The 13,844-nt window shown below is 45.3% G+C and overlaps 1 protein-coding gene across 20 annotated transcripts in view; it reads right to left on the bottom strand.

Annotated features, from left to right (window-relative positions):
• KTN1 (kinectin 1) overlaps positions 1–13,844 on the bottom strand; it is a 197,824-nt gene that overhangs the window by 83,048 nt on the left and 100,932 nt on the right. For all 20 annotated transcript variants that reach the window (XM_069732747.1, XM_069732819.1, XM_069732828.1 and 17 more), the window contains exons 25-29: positions 11,692–11,729; positions 11,063–11,153; positions 6,716–6,784; positions 2,269–2,309; positions 1,702–1,792 (exon numbers count right to left, since the gene is read on the bottom strand). In XM_069732747.1, the coding sequence (XP_069588848.1) occupies positions 1,702–1,792; positions 2,269–2,309; positions 6,716–6,784; positions 11,063–11,153; positions 11,692–11,729 (330 nt within the window). The remainder of the gene's footprint in view (positions 1–1,701; positions 1,793–2,268; positions 2,310–6,715; positions 6,785–11,062; positions 11,154–11,691; positions 11,730–13,844) is intronic.

Raw genomic sequence — 13,844 nt, 5'->3', positions numbered from 1 at the left:
ATCTCCCGGCTCCCTACATCATCATCCGTCCTGCATCCTCTGTCCTGGCAAATTGTTCCAGCCTTGCGATTACCTCCAGCCGCTTCTGATAGGCAGCGCTTGCCTTTGCCGCCTCTTCTACTGCGCTGTCGGCGCCATCTTGGGAGCGCGTGCAGCCCGCCACCCCGAGTTCTTTCTGCCTCTTGCGCGTCATCCTTCAGCTCCCGCACAGTACGGCTGACTCTCCCCGGTTACTCATGAGCTTCTCCACCGGTATTTGGCGTTCGGCGGCGCCTCTAATGTGACCAGATCTCAGTTCGGGCAGCGGGAGAGGTCCGGCAAGCGACCTCTTACATCTCCTGCTAGGCTACGCCCCATTCATTTCTCTAATCAGCGGTAACGGTGACCGCTCCATCTTCCCGGCGGCGCTCCATCTTCCCGGCGTCTCTACACTCTGACTGTGCAGGTCAGAGGGTGCGATGACACATATAGTGTGCGCGGCGCCCTCTTCCTGATCAGTCAGAGCGGAGACATGCCGGGAGCTGCAAGCAAGAAAGGTGAGTATGTGGGTTTTTTTTTATTGCAGCAGCAATGGCAGAAATGTCTATGCTACATCAATGGGGCAATAATGAACGGTGCAGAGCGCTATATGGCACAGCTATGGGACAATAATGAAAGGTGCAGAGCACTATATGGCACAGCTATGGGGCAATAATGAAAGGTGCAGAGCACTATATGGCACAGCTATGGGGCAATAATGAACGGTGCAGAGCACTATATGGCAGAGCTATGGGGCAATAATGAACGGTGCAGAGCACTATATGGCAGAGCTATGGGGCAATAATGAACGGTGCAGAGCACTATATGGCAGAGCTATGGGGCAATAATGAATGGTGCAGAGAACTATATGGCACAGCTATGGGGCAATAATAAACGGTGCAGAGCACTATATGGCACAGCTATGGGACAATAATGAAAGGTGCAGAGCACTATATGGCACAGCTATGGGGCAATAATGAACGGTGCAGAGCATTGTATATGGGGCACAGCTTTATATGGAGCATCTATGGGGCAATAATGAACTGTATGGAGCATTATATGGGGCTCCTGATTCAATATGGATATTCAAAAACACTTAACCTACTGATGTCTCAATTAATTTTACTTTTATTGGTATCTATTTTTATTTTTGACATTAACCGGTAGCTGCTGCATTTTCCACCCTAGGCTTGTACTCGAGTCAATAAGTTTTCCCAGTTTTTTTGTGGCAAAATTAGGGGGGGTCGGCTTATACTCGGGTCGGCTTATACTCGATTATATACGGTAATTAAAACAAAAAAAAAAATCTTGTGTCTTGAAATCACTGTTATGGCACCCTAAGATTTATTGGATTTTCCGTAGGTTTGCCTATTGTGGTGGAGAGAAGATCCTTACTGCCAGCTGCTGGAGAACAAAACGAGGAGGGACATGGGTCTAAATGTTTAATCTACTGAGCAAGAGCTACCACTGGGACATACTATGTGGACATCCTAAAAGGGACGAATCACCAGGGGGCGCCATAAAAGAATGTAAACCCAATATCTATAGACACATGACAGGACCATTATCTAAACATAAGAATACATTTTTTTTTACAAAAATGCTCCTTTGTGACCCAATAGAACAACTGATCGGAATCGCTCTACCGCAATGAATAAACATTATCTTTATGATCCCAATTACCTCCATTTGTCTTTCTTTCTCTAGAATCACCTTCTCGCGCTCATTAAATCGCTCTTCCATCAACTTTAAGCTCTCCTCCCTGCCCTTCAATCTGTGAAAATATCAAAAGACGACTTCAGTCTCGGATGCAAATATCTACTTATTTCATCAACTGACAATTAAAGGGATTATCCTAGGATGTCCGGGACCTGCATATTGAAGACTTATCCAGAATGTTAATATAAGATCTGTGGGGTCCGACACCATGCACCCCACAAAACATCCGACATCTGCCTTGGCAGTGACTAGATGTAAGCAATTAAAGGGGAGGAACATAGCAGCCCCGTACATTGGTTAGGAGCCGCTGGGAAGTACTGCGCTTCACCTCTCATTCACTTGCATAGATAATAAACAGCAGCGGCCACTACAGAGAGGTGGAGTTTCGCTCTGTAAATTGTTTACAGACAGCGCATGTATCAGCTGTGGTGTCGAGCGCCGGATATCTCCTATTGATGGATACGTCATCAATATCCAAGTACTGGACAATCCCTTTAAATCGTTTATATGGGGAAAAAATAATATACATACTGATTTTGAAGATCCTGGACTTGACTCCTAGTAGTAGAGACCTATATATTTATAAATAAAAAAATGTAAGCCAGAAGAAAAGCTAGGAAAATATATAAATGTAATCAAATGCATTTGTAATAAATTACTTGACTATCGGGAGAGATATGCTACCCCAGTAGAAAAGGAGACAATGAGGAACCATGAAGTTTCTAAACTTTGTAGTATTTCAAAATAAAAGATGGCCGTATACAACCAGGGAGACTATCCTCGTCTCATACCCTCCCAGGTTAGGCGGCATGAATCTAGAGAATATATACATATCTCTTTTAAATAGATTAGATAAAGAGATATATATATATATATATATATATATATATATATATACATACATACATACATACACATATACATATATATATATATATATATATATATATACATATACACACACACACACACACACAATCAACCAACCAGGGAGACTATCCTCGTCTCATAAGATACTCGTCTCGCCCCCTATCTGTCGGAGTCCCACAAGGTTCAGTCCCCTGCTCTTTTTCATTTACACCTTTGGCCTGGGACATAGAATCATAGCTCATAGAATCTCATGGCTTTCAGTATCACCTCTATGCTGATGACACACAGATCTACATCTCTGGACCAGATATCACCTTCCTTCTAACCAGAATCCCTCAATGTCTGTCCACTATTTCATCCTTCTTCTCCGCTAGATTTCTGAAACTTAACATGGACAAAACAGAATTCATCATCTTTCCCCCATCTCACGCGACACCCACCCCCCTCCCCTCCCCCAACGAACGTATCCATAACAGTAAATGGCTGCCCACTCTCCCCAGTCCTACAAGCTCGCTGCCTCGGGGTAAAGGTACCGTCACACTTAAGGTACTGTCACACTAGACGATATCGCTAGCGATCCGTGACGTTGCAGCGTCCTCGCTAGCGATATCGTCCAGTGTGACAGGCAGCAGCGATCAGGCCCCTGCTGGGAGATCGCTGGTCGGGGAAGAAAGTCCAGAACTTTATTTCGTCGCTGGACTCCCCGTAGACATCGCTGAATCGGCGTGTGTGACACCGATTCAGCGATGTCTTCACTGGTAACCAGGGTAAACATCAGGTAACTAAGCGCAGGGCCGCGCTTAGTAACCCGCTGTTTACCCTGGTTACCAGCGTAAAAAAACAAACAGTACATACTTACATTCAGCTGTCTGTCCCTTGCCGTCTGGTTCCTGCACTGACTGCTGGCCGTAAAGTGAAAGCAGAGCACAGCCACAGCGGTGAGTCACCGCTGTGTGACTCACCGCTGTGCTGTGCTTTCACTTTACGGCCAGCAGTCAGTGCAGGACCCAGACGGCAAGGGACAGACAGCTGAATGTAAGTATGTAGTGTTTGTTTTTTTACGCTGGTAACCAGGGTAAACATCGGGTTACTAAGCGCGGCCCTGCGCTTAATTACCCGATGTTTACCCTGGTTACCGGGGACCTCGGGATCGTTGGTCGCTGGAGAGCTGTCTGTGTGACAGCTCTCCAGCGACCAAACAGCGACGCTGCAGCGATCCGGATCGTTGTCGGTATCGCTGCAGCGTCGCTAAGTGTGACGGTACCTTTAGCGACGCTGCAGCGATACCGACAACGATCCGGATCGCTGCAGCGTCGCTGTTTGGTCGCTGGAGAGCTGTCACACAGACAGCTCTCCAGCGACCAACGATCCCGAGGTCCCCGGTAACCAGGGTAAACATCGGGTAACTAAGCGCAGGGCCGCGCTTAGTAACCCGATGTTTACCCTGGTTACCAGCGTAAAAAAACAAACACTACATACTTACATTCAGCTGTCTGTCCCTTGCCGTCTGGGTCCTGCACTGACTGCTGGCCGTAAAGTGAAAGTGAAAGCACAGCACAGCGGTGAGTCACACAGCGGTGAGTCACACAGCGGTGACTCACCGCTGTGGCTGTGCTCTGCTTTCACTTTACGGCCAGCAGTCAGTGCAGGAACCAGACGGCAAGGGACAGACAGCTGAATGTAAGTATGTACTGTTTGTTTTTTTACGCTGGTAACCAGGGTAAACAGCGGGTTACTAAGCGCGGCCCTGCGCTTAGTTACCCGATGTTTACCCTGGTTACCAGTGAAGACATCGCTGAATCGGTGTCACACACGCCGATTCAGCGATGTCTACGGGGAGTCCAGCGACCAAATAAAGTTCTGGACTTTCTTCCCCGACCAGCGATCTCCCAGCAGGGGCCTGATCGCTGCTGCCTGTCACACTGGACGATATCGCTAGCGAGGACGCTGCAACGTCACGGATCGCTAGCGATATCGTCAAGTGTGACAGTACCTTAATCCTTGACGCTGATCTCTCCTTCACACCACACATCCAAGCCCTTTCCGCTTCCTGCCGACTTCAACTCAAAAATATAAAAATATTTCACGAATCCGTACATTCCTCAACCAAGAATCTGCAAAAACCCTAGTCCATGCCCTCATCATCTCTCACCTTGACTACTGCAACCTCCTGCTCTGTGGCCTCCCCTCTAACACACTCGCACCCCTCCAATCTATTCTAAACTCTGCTGCCCGACTAATCCACCTGTCCCCCCGCTATTCCCCGGCCTCTCCCCTCTGTCAATCCCTTTACTGGCTTCCCATTGCTCAGAGACTCCACTACAAAACCTTAACCATGACATATAAAGCCATCCACAACCTGTCTCCTCCATACATCTGTGACCTCGTCTACTGGTACTTACCTACACGCAACCTCCGATCCTCACAAGAACACCTTCTCTACTCCCCTCTTATCTCCTCTTCCCAGAATCGTATACAAGATTTCTCTCCCGTATCACCCCTACTCTGGAACCCTCTACCACAACACATCAGACTCTCGCCTACCATCGAAACCTTCAAAAAGAACCTGAAGACCCACCTCTTCCGACAAGCCTACAACCTGCAGTAACCACTGATCGATCAAACCGCTGCATGACCAGCTCTATCCTCACCTACTGTATTCTCACCCATCCCTTGTAGATTGTGAGACCTCACGGGCAGGGTCCTCACTCCTCCTGTACCAGTTATGACTTGTATTGTTAAAGATTATTGTACTTGTTTTTATTATGTATACCCCTCCTCACATGTAAAGCACCATGGAATAAATGGCGCTATAACAATAATTAATACCACTTCCAGGTTAGGCGGCATGAATATAATAATATTATATATATATATATATACACACACACACACACACACATATATATATACATACTAGTTGGTGGCCCGATTCGAACGCATCGGGTATTCTAGAATATGTATGTCCATGTAGTATATTGCCCAGCCCACGTGGTATATTGCCCAGCCCACTTATTTCACGTACTATATTGCCCAGTGACATAGCATATTGCCCAGTCACATATAGTAGATAGAGTCTAAGGGGTTAATGGTGGGGCGGTGACATCAGAGGACGGGGCTGTGTGGCCGCAGCTCCCGTCTGTCTGAGATCATTGATGATTAGCCGCGGTCACGTGGTTACCTGGGGAGGAGGTGAAGTTCCGGCCGGCAACGCTCACAGCCTGGATGTGGAAGTGTTGGACGGGCAGGGTGATGTCCGCCTGCAGGCCCGGCCCCCACACCAGGCTCCGCTCCGGGCTCACAGCCTCCAGACACCCGGCAGCGCGGAGGCTCCCTGCACAGAACAACAGGAGCAGCAGCGGCGCCATCCTCCTCCTGGTTGCATTGCGGTCTCGCGAGATGATGACGTAACGGTCTCGCAAGACCGTACGACATCATCTGGCGAGACCGCAATGCATGCAGCGGTCACCAGGACGTCACGTGGAGCGGGAAAGGCCGGTTCCTGATCCGGGGGTGCCACCGGAGGGTGAGTATGTAACTTTTTTTTTATTATTATTTTTAACATTAGATATTTTTACTATTCATGCTGCATAAGTAGCATGAATAGTAAAAAGGTGGTCACACAGGGTTAATAGCGGCGGTAACCAAGTGCGTTACACCGTGGTCAACGCTGCCATAAACCCTGTGTAAGCGCTGACTGGAGGGGAGTATGCGGATGCCGGGCACTGACTGCGGGGAGGAAGGAGCGGCCACTTTCTTCCGGACTGTGCCTGTCGCTGATTGGTCGTGGCAGCCATGACGGGCAGCTGCCAAGACCAATCAGCGAATGAATAACCGTGACAGACAGAAGGACAGACAGACAGACGGAAGTGACCCTTAGATAATTATATAGTAGATATATATATATATATTATAGATATATAGAGAGAATATGTATATATATATATATATATATATATATATATATATATATATATATATATATATATATATGTATGTATGTATGTATGTATGTATGTATGTATGTGTATATATATATATATATATATATATATATATATATAATTTTTTGCCATTGACACTCTTAGTATCTTATTTTGGGCGTTACCTGCTCAGCATGCTCAAGCTGGCTACTTGTTAACGTTTCCTTCAGTGCTTCTATTTCTTTAGTCAATTCCTTTACAAGAATGAGAATGACAAATGGGAGACAGAACCACAACACAATGGCATGAAGAGAAAGAAAACGGACAGCCAGAGTCAGCACAAAATGACTGTTCAAACCAAGCACAGGAGCTTGTGGCACCCTTGGTGTGGCCAAGGAATGCAGTGCACCTTCCATCCTCTTCCTTGATTCACAGCCTGAGATGGATGGAAAACAAGAAGGTGTGAAGATGCATTGAACGGTTTGGCCTCAAGTGTGGATTAAGTGTCTGAGCTTGGTTTTAACAGTCATTTTGCTTTGACAGATTTACCCAAAATGCATTTAGCCCATTTATTAATGTTACAACTAAATCTTTGTTACAGCACCAAACATTTGCTTTTAAACTTAAAATTTAAACGCCAATTACTGTATATAATCGAGTATAAGCCGAGATTTTCAGCCCACTTTTTGGGTTAAAAGTCCCCCTCTCTGCTTATACTCGAGTCAGACCCAGGGGTCGGCAAGGGAGGGGGAGCGGGGGCTGTCTAATTATACTCACCTGCTCCTGGCACGGTGCAGTCCCTGCTTCCCCCGCGCCGCAGCTCCTTCCTGTACTAAGCGGTCACATGGTACCGCTCATTACAGTAATGAATATGCGGCTCCACCTCCCATAGGGGTGGAGCCGCATATTCATTACTGTAATGAGCGGTAACGGTGACCGCTCAGTACAGGATGAAGCTGCGGCGCCGGGGAAGCAGGGACTGCACAGCGCCAGGAGCAGGTGAGTATAACGGGGAGGGGAGTGCTGCGCTGCGCGATATTCACCTGCTCCTCGTTCTGGCGCCGCTCCGTCTTCAGCGTCTTCTGCAGTGACGCTCAGGTCAGAGGGCACGGTGACGTGGTTAGTGCGCACCCTCTGCCTGAACGTCAGTGCAGAAGACGCTGCGGCGCCAGAACGAAGTCAGGTGAATATTGAAAGTGCCGGGGGCCTGAGCGACGGAGAGGTGAGTATGTGTTTTAATTTTTTTTTTATCGCAGCAACAGCAAATGGGGCAAGTGTCTGTATGGAGCATCTTATGGGGCCATAATTAACGTTTGTGCAGCACTGTATGGGGCAAATATCTGTATGGAGCATCTTATGGGGCCATAATTAACGTTTGTGCAGCACTGTATGGGGCAAATATCTGTATGGAGCATCGTATGGGGCCATAATTAACGTTTGTGCAGCACTGTATGGGGCAAGTGTCTATATGGAGCACCTTATGGGGCCATAATCAACGTTTGTGCAGCACTATATGGCGCAAATATCTTTATGTAGCGTCTTATGGGTCCATAATTAACGTTTGTGGAGCATTATATGAGGGAAGTGTCTGAATGGAGCATCTTATGGGGCCATAATCAAGGTTTGTGCAGCACTATATGGGGCAAATGTCTGTATGGAGCATCTTATGGGCCCATAATCAACGTTTGTGCAGCACTATATGGCGCAAATATCTTTATGTAGCATCTTATGGGGCCATAATTAAGGTTTGTTAATCACTACATGGGGCAAATATCTTTATGGAGCATCTTATGGCGCCATTATTAACCTTTATGCAGGATTATATGGGGCGTATTTTAATATGGAGCATCTTAAGGGGCCATCATAAACTTTATGGAACATTATATGGGGCTCCTGATTCAATATGGATATTCAAAAACACTTAACCTACTGATGTCTCAATTAATTTTACTATTATTGGTATCTATTTTTACTTTTGACATTTACTGGTAGCTGCTGCATTTTCCACCCTAGGCTTATACTCGGGTCATTATGTTTTCCCAGTTTTTTGCGGCAAAATTAGGGGGGGTCGGCTTATACTCGAGCATATACGGTAATTGCAAACAACTATTTCATTTATTAGGAACAAAATTTATATATATATATATATATATATATATATATATATATATATATATATATATATATATATATATATATATATATATATATATATATATCACTGTGAATGGGCTAAGGTACAACATGTGTGATGTGTGATGGCACTGATGCATGGACGACAATGTAACATGGACTTGGATGATAACATCATCTTCTTCTTTATGGGGCCAAAGTTTCAGTTTCATGCTTATTTTGTCCTTTTTCAAGAACCCTGACCTTTTCCCCCCCCCCATCATATCATGTTGTGGGCTTAAATTTTAGCAAAAAGAGACCTATTTTTGAATGATATTACCCATTTTAATCTCTCACAGTAATCTGTTGATACCTGTCATATTTGTGATGGTTGTCATTTTTCTAAAAAAAAGTGCATTATGAACTAATTGATATGTGTCAATGGGCCTTAGATAAATATCGGATAGATAGGAGTGGAATAGGCTATCCGCTAAAATATGTTAATGGGTCTTGATCTATTGACCCATAGGTAGCTACAGATTCTCATTGGAAAAATTGTTTTATATATGGCACGTATAAGTTTGGTGATTTATTATTTCTTTTTGTAGGTTATATTTATTAGTTAAATAGACTCTAAATGTACTAGAGATGTGCTATTATTACAATCATAGAGGAATTAGAATCCCTGAACTATACGTGCACCGATTGTATGATCTGAGTTTATACATAGCTGTTGCTCGTCGTAATCGCATAGGCGCACATATCGTGGGATTCTATTGGTAGCCTTGACGCTATAGCGCATGCGCTTTTGTGGTCTTTTTCGCGCGTGCGCATATTACACCATAGCACAGGTGTCCCCATATCTAGGGACGGATGCGCGGCTGAGTAACAGTGTACGCCTGCGCACTGTGGCGCTTTATAAATACGCAGGCGCGTGTCCCATTTAAGTCCAACCAATGCTAGGGCGCATGTGCGTATGTTGTGATCTTGGCGCCTGCGCATATTGCGCGATGAGTCCGGACATCAGGAGACTGGGGCATAGTGGTGTTTCCACACTAGTGGGGGCATGTGCGATTGAGGAAGTGTCGCCGACCCTTTGGGCGGCATTGCACACTATGATGACGCCAGGGCGTCCTTAACATGCGGCGAACACGTCACATAGACATTGATTCAGAAGCGCCGGAAGTGAGGAAGGCGTCCCAAGTGTCCAGGTGATATGAGCGCAGTGATGATCTAGAGCCCATATAATGCACAAGGTTTGGCAATTGTCTGTAAGCGCTACATGGATAGGGGATCGGCCCGGTGGTGCAGCCATCTACATTGCTGACATGCTGAATTTGTACACAAGCTAAGTAACCCTTTATTATGTGGATGTACTCCTGATGAACCTCTTTGAATTAGAAGGGGAGTCTAAAGGGATATGATCTTTGCATAAGACATAATGTGGTTTAGTGTTTTGGTCTGCATTGGGGTCAAAAAATAACTAGGTCATTGATTAATGGGTTAATATATGGCTGCTCTAGGCATTTATTGGTGTGGCACTGAAATATTAGAAGGTGGCATGGGGTATGCTTGACACTACAGCAGATACATTTCCCCACTAGTATAAAAGCATCTTGAGACCCTACTATATATGTGTAAACAGACCAAAATCACATATGTGTTTAATCCTATCTTTGATTAAGCGTCCCTATCTGCCGTTGTCTTTTTCTGGCTAGAAAAATTATATATAGGGAGTAAAGGGACACAGATCACCAAGTCAGTTGAGAACCCTAGTTCTAGCTAGATATATTTTTACTGACATATCCATGTCCCTCCAAGTTATCTACATCCACACATTGTATATGTGAGTATTTCTTTCCCTGTCCCGTTAGGGTGTTATAGGGTTAGCAGGGAGAGCCGGCGAGGAGCCGGGGCTCCACGGCGTAGGAAAATAGGGTGCCAACCTCCGCAGGCAGGTAGGGGGCACTTAGAGAGCGTAGGGCTTGGCACTGTTCCGGCCTTTCCTGTAGTACGCTTGCATCTATTGGTGATGGTTTTGTCAAGTGCACACATATGTTTTTAATATTTAAAATAAAGGTTAATTTTTATGGTTATTTTGAAAATTGCTTTTTGGGGATTTTTCTGTGAGGATATTACCCATTTTACCATATCATGTATGGTGTAAAAAATTCTAATTTTATACTACCATTTTCTAGGATCCATAATTTTTTTTTATGTTTCTGCTTTTCCGGTCAATGGAGCGGTGTGTGGGCTTGTTTATTTGTAAACTGTCTTTTCTTTTTATTGGTACCATTTTGAGGTACACACGCTTTTGATGTCCCTGATATTTTCATTTGGCCTTTTTATATAAAAAAAAATAATAATTTTTCATGATAATCCCTGTGTGCTAACAGACTGTAGATGGGACTGGGAAATACCTGTACAGTTCTCCCCTCCTTGTCAGCCCTCAGCTGCTGAGCCTGTAGGAGATCTTCTACTGACTTGATCTTGCCATCCTTCTCATGGATCCTAAAAGGATCATTTACATTTTAATAAAATGGAAGAAGAAAGTTCACACCATTATGACCGCCTATTATGACATTGTAGAGCTAATCAGTCACGTTTACGGCACCGTCTGCAGTAACCTGTGATTGTACACGAGTTGTCAAATTGGATGTCGTGATTTGATCACCGCAGGATCGAAAGGGTTAAAACTGACAATAAATATAGATGCCTTTTTGGTGGTTGTCTCCCCACTAAGTATTCCATACAAGCATCTGCTATGATGCTTTTGTCCATGGGTCCAACTCGCAAATTCAACTGTCAAATGGACACAAAGGGAATACATGGACGGCACAAGTTTGGAGAAGGAGAGCTCGTAGGGCTGCAGATACCCCCTGAATGAGGATTTGGAGCTGTAATTACAAATGCACAATCTTCTTCTCATCTGTCGGGAGTCCCCCCAACTTCCAGTTGCACCAAAATGGGCAGTTTGGAAATTGTTGATGAAACTCTGCTCAATTTGTCACGTAATCCCGCCATAAAAAAAAAATCAACGTTAACTTACACCGTTTTTAGATCTTCAACCACAGATGTGAGGGCTACCTGAAAGAATAAACAAGGTAAAAAATTACAGCAAGGTTTGGTGGCAAATATAAGCAAAAAAACTTTAACGCTTAACTGCATTATTGTTTAAAAAGATATTCCCATCAAATAAAGTGACGGCATATTGCTAAAATGGGCCATTATGGTAGCAGAGGAATGTCTAGGACCGCTACAGCTGCGATACCAGCAAAGCAGAACCATCTACCCTTACTAAAGTCACCAATGACCTCTTAGCCGCCAAGAGCTATCGACACTACTCTGTCCTCCTCCTCCTGGACCTGTCGGTAGCCTTTGACACAGTGGACCATTCCCTATTATTACAGACCCTCTCATCCCTTGGCATCACAGACTTGGCCCTATCCTGGATCTCATCAAACCTAACAGACCGGACGTCTCCCACTCACACACCACCTCCTCACCTCGCCCCCTATCTGTCGGAGTACCACAAGGTTCAGTCCTAGGGCCCCTGCTCTTCTCCATTTACACCTTTGGCCTGGGACAGCTCATAGAATCTCATGGCTTTCAGTATCATCTCTATGCTGATGACACACAGATCTACATCTCTGGACCAGATATCACCTCCCTACCAACCAGAATCCCTCAATGTCTGTCCACTATTTCATCCTTCTTCTCCGCTAGATTTCTGAAAACTTAACATGGACAAAACAGAATTCATCATCTTTCCCCCATCTCACGCGACACCCCCAACAAACCTATCCATTACAGTAAATGGCTGCCCACTCTCCCCAGTCCCACAAGCTCGCTGCCTCGGGGTAATCCTTGACGCTGATCTCTCCTTCAAACCACATATCCAAGCCCTTTCCACTTCCTGCCGACTTCAACTCAAAAATATTTCACGAATCCGTACATTCCTCAACCAAGAATCTGCAAAAACCCTAGTCCATGCCCTCATCATCTCTCACCTTGACTACTGCAACCTCCTGCTCTGTGGCCTCCCCTCCAACACTCTGGCACCCCTCCAATCTATTCTAAACTCTACTGCCCGACTAATCCACCTGTCCCCCCACTATTCCCCAGCTTCTCCCCTCTGTCAATCCCTTCACTGGCTCCCCATTGCCCAGAGACTCCACTACAAAACCCTAACCATGACATACAAAGCCATCCACAACCTGTCTCCTTCATACATCTGTGACCTCGTCTCCCGGTACTTTCCTGCACGCAACCTCCGATCCTCACAAGATCTCCTTCTCTACTCCCCTCTTATCTCCTCTTCCCACAATCGCATACAAGATTTCTCTCACGCATCACCCCTACTCTGGAACCCTCTACCACAACACATCAGACTCTCACCTACCATCGAAACCTTCAAAAAGAACCTGAAGACCCACCTCTTCCGACAAGCCTACAACCTGCAGTAATCACCAATCGACCAAACCGCTGCATGACCAGCTCTATCCTCACCTACTGTATTCTCACCCATCCCTTGTAGATTGTGAGCCCTCGCGGGCAGGGTCCTCTCTCCTCCTGTACCAGTTATGACTTGTATTGTTTAAGATTATTGTACCTGTTTTTATTACGTATACCCCTCCTCACATGTAAAGCACCATGGAATAAATGGCGCTTTAACAATAATAATAATAATAATAATAATAATAATAATAATAATAATCTACCCTTTGATTATACAAGAAGCTGAAGTAGGTTCAAATTTACTTTAATGGAGCCAAGCTGCTGTTCCGTTCACAGCGGCAAGTGTATTCACTGGATAATTAAAGGTTTTTTTTTAGATTTTGAAAAATGTTCGGTTAGAAAAAAAAAGGGGGGGGGGGGGTTACTCACCCTCCCCTGGTTCAGCGCACAGTCTCTGACGCTGCTCTCCATGTCTGTTATCGTCTATCGAATTGACAGCACTGCACCTTGAGTAGATGGCATGAGCCACTTGGCTCGCTTATTGGCTGCAGCACTGTCCACATTAACAGATTTATGAACAATGGAAGCAGTGGACTGAGCTCCGGACCAGGTGAGTGAGTAAAGCAATGGAAGCAGTGGACTCAGCTCCGGACCACTTGAGGGTGTTAAGCAGTTTGCATTTTACACAAACTGTATATGGGGAACCAGAAAACGCAAAAACATTTGAAATACCGTATATACTCG

Source organism: Ranitomeya imitator, chromosome 1 (assembly GCF_032444005.1).
Source record: "Ranitomeya imitator isolate aRanImi1 chromosome 1, aRanImi1.pri, whole genome shotgun sequence".
Lineage (NCBI taxonomy): Eukaryota > Metazoa > Chordata > Amphibia > Anura > Dendrobatidae > Ranitomeya > Ranitomeya imitator.
Note: the sequence above shows the minus strand (reverse complement) of the source record. Positions and strands in the feature narration are given on the sequence as shown.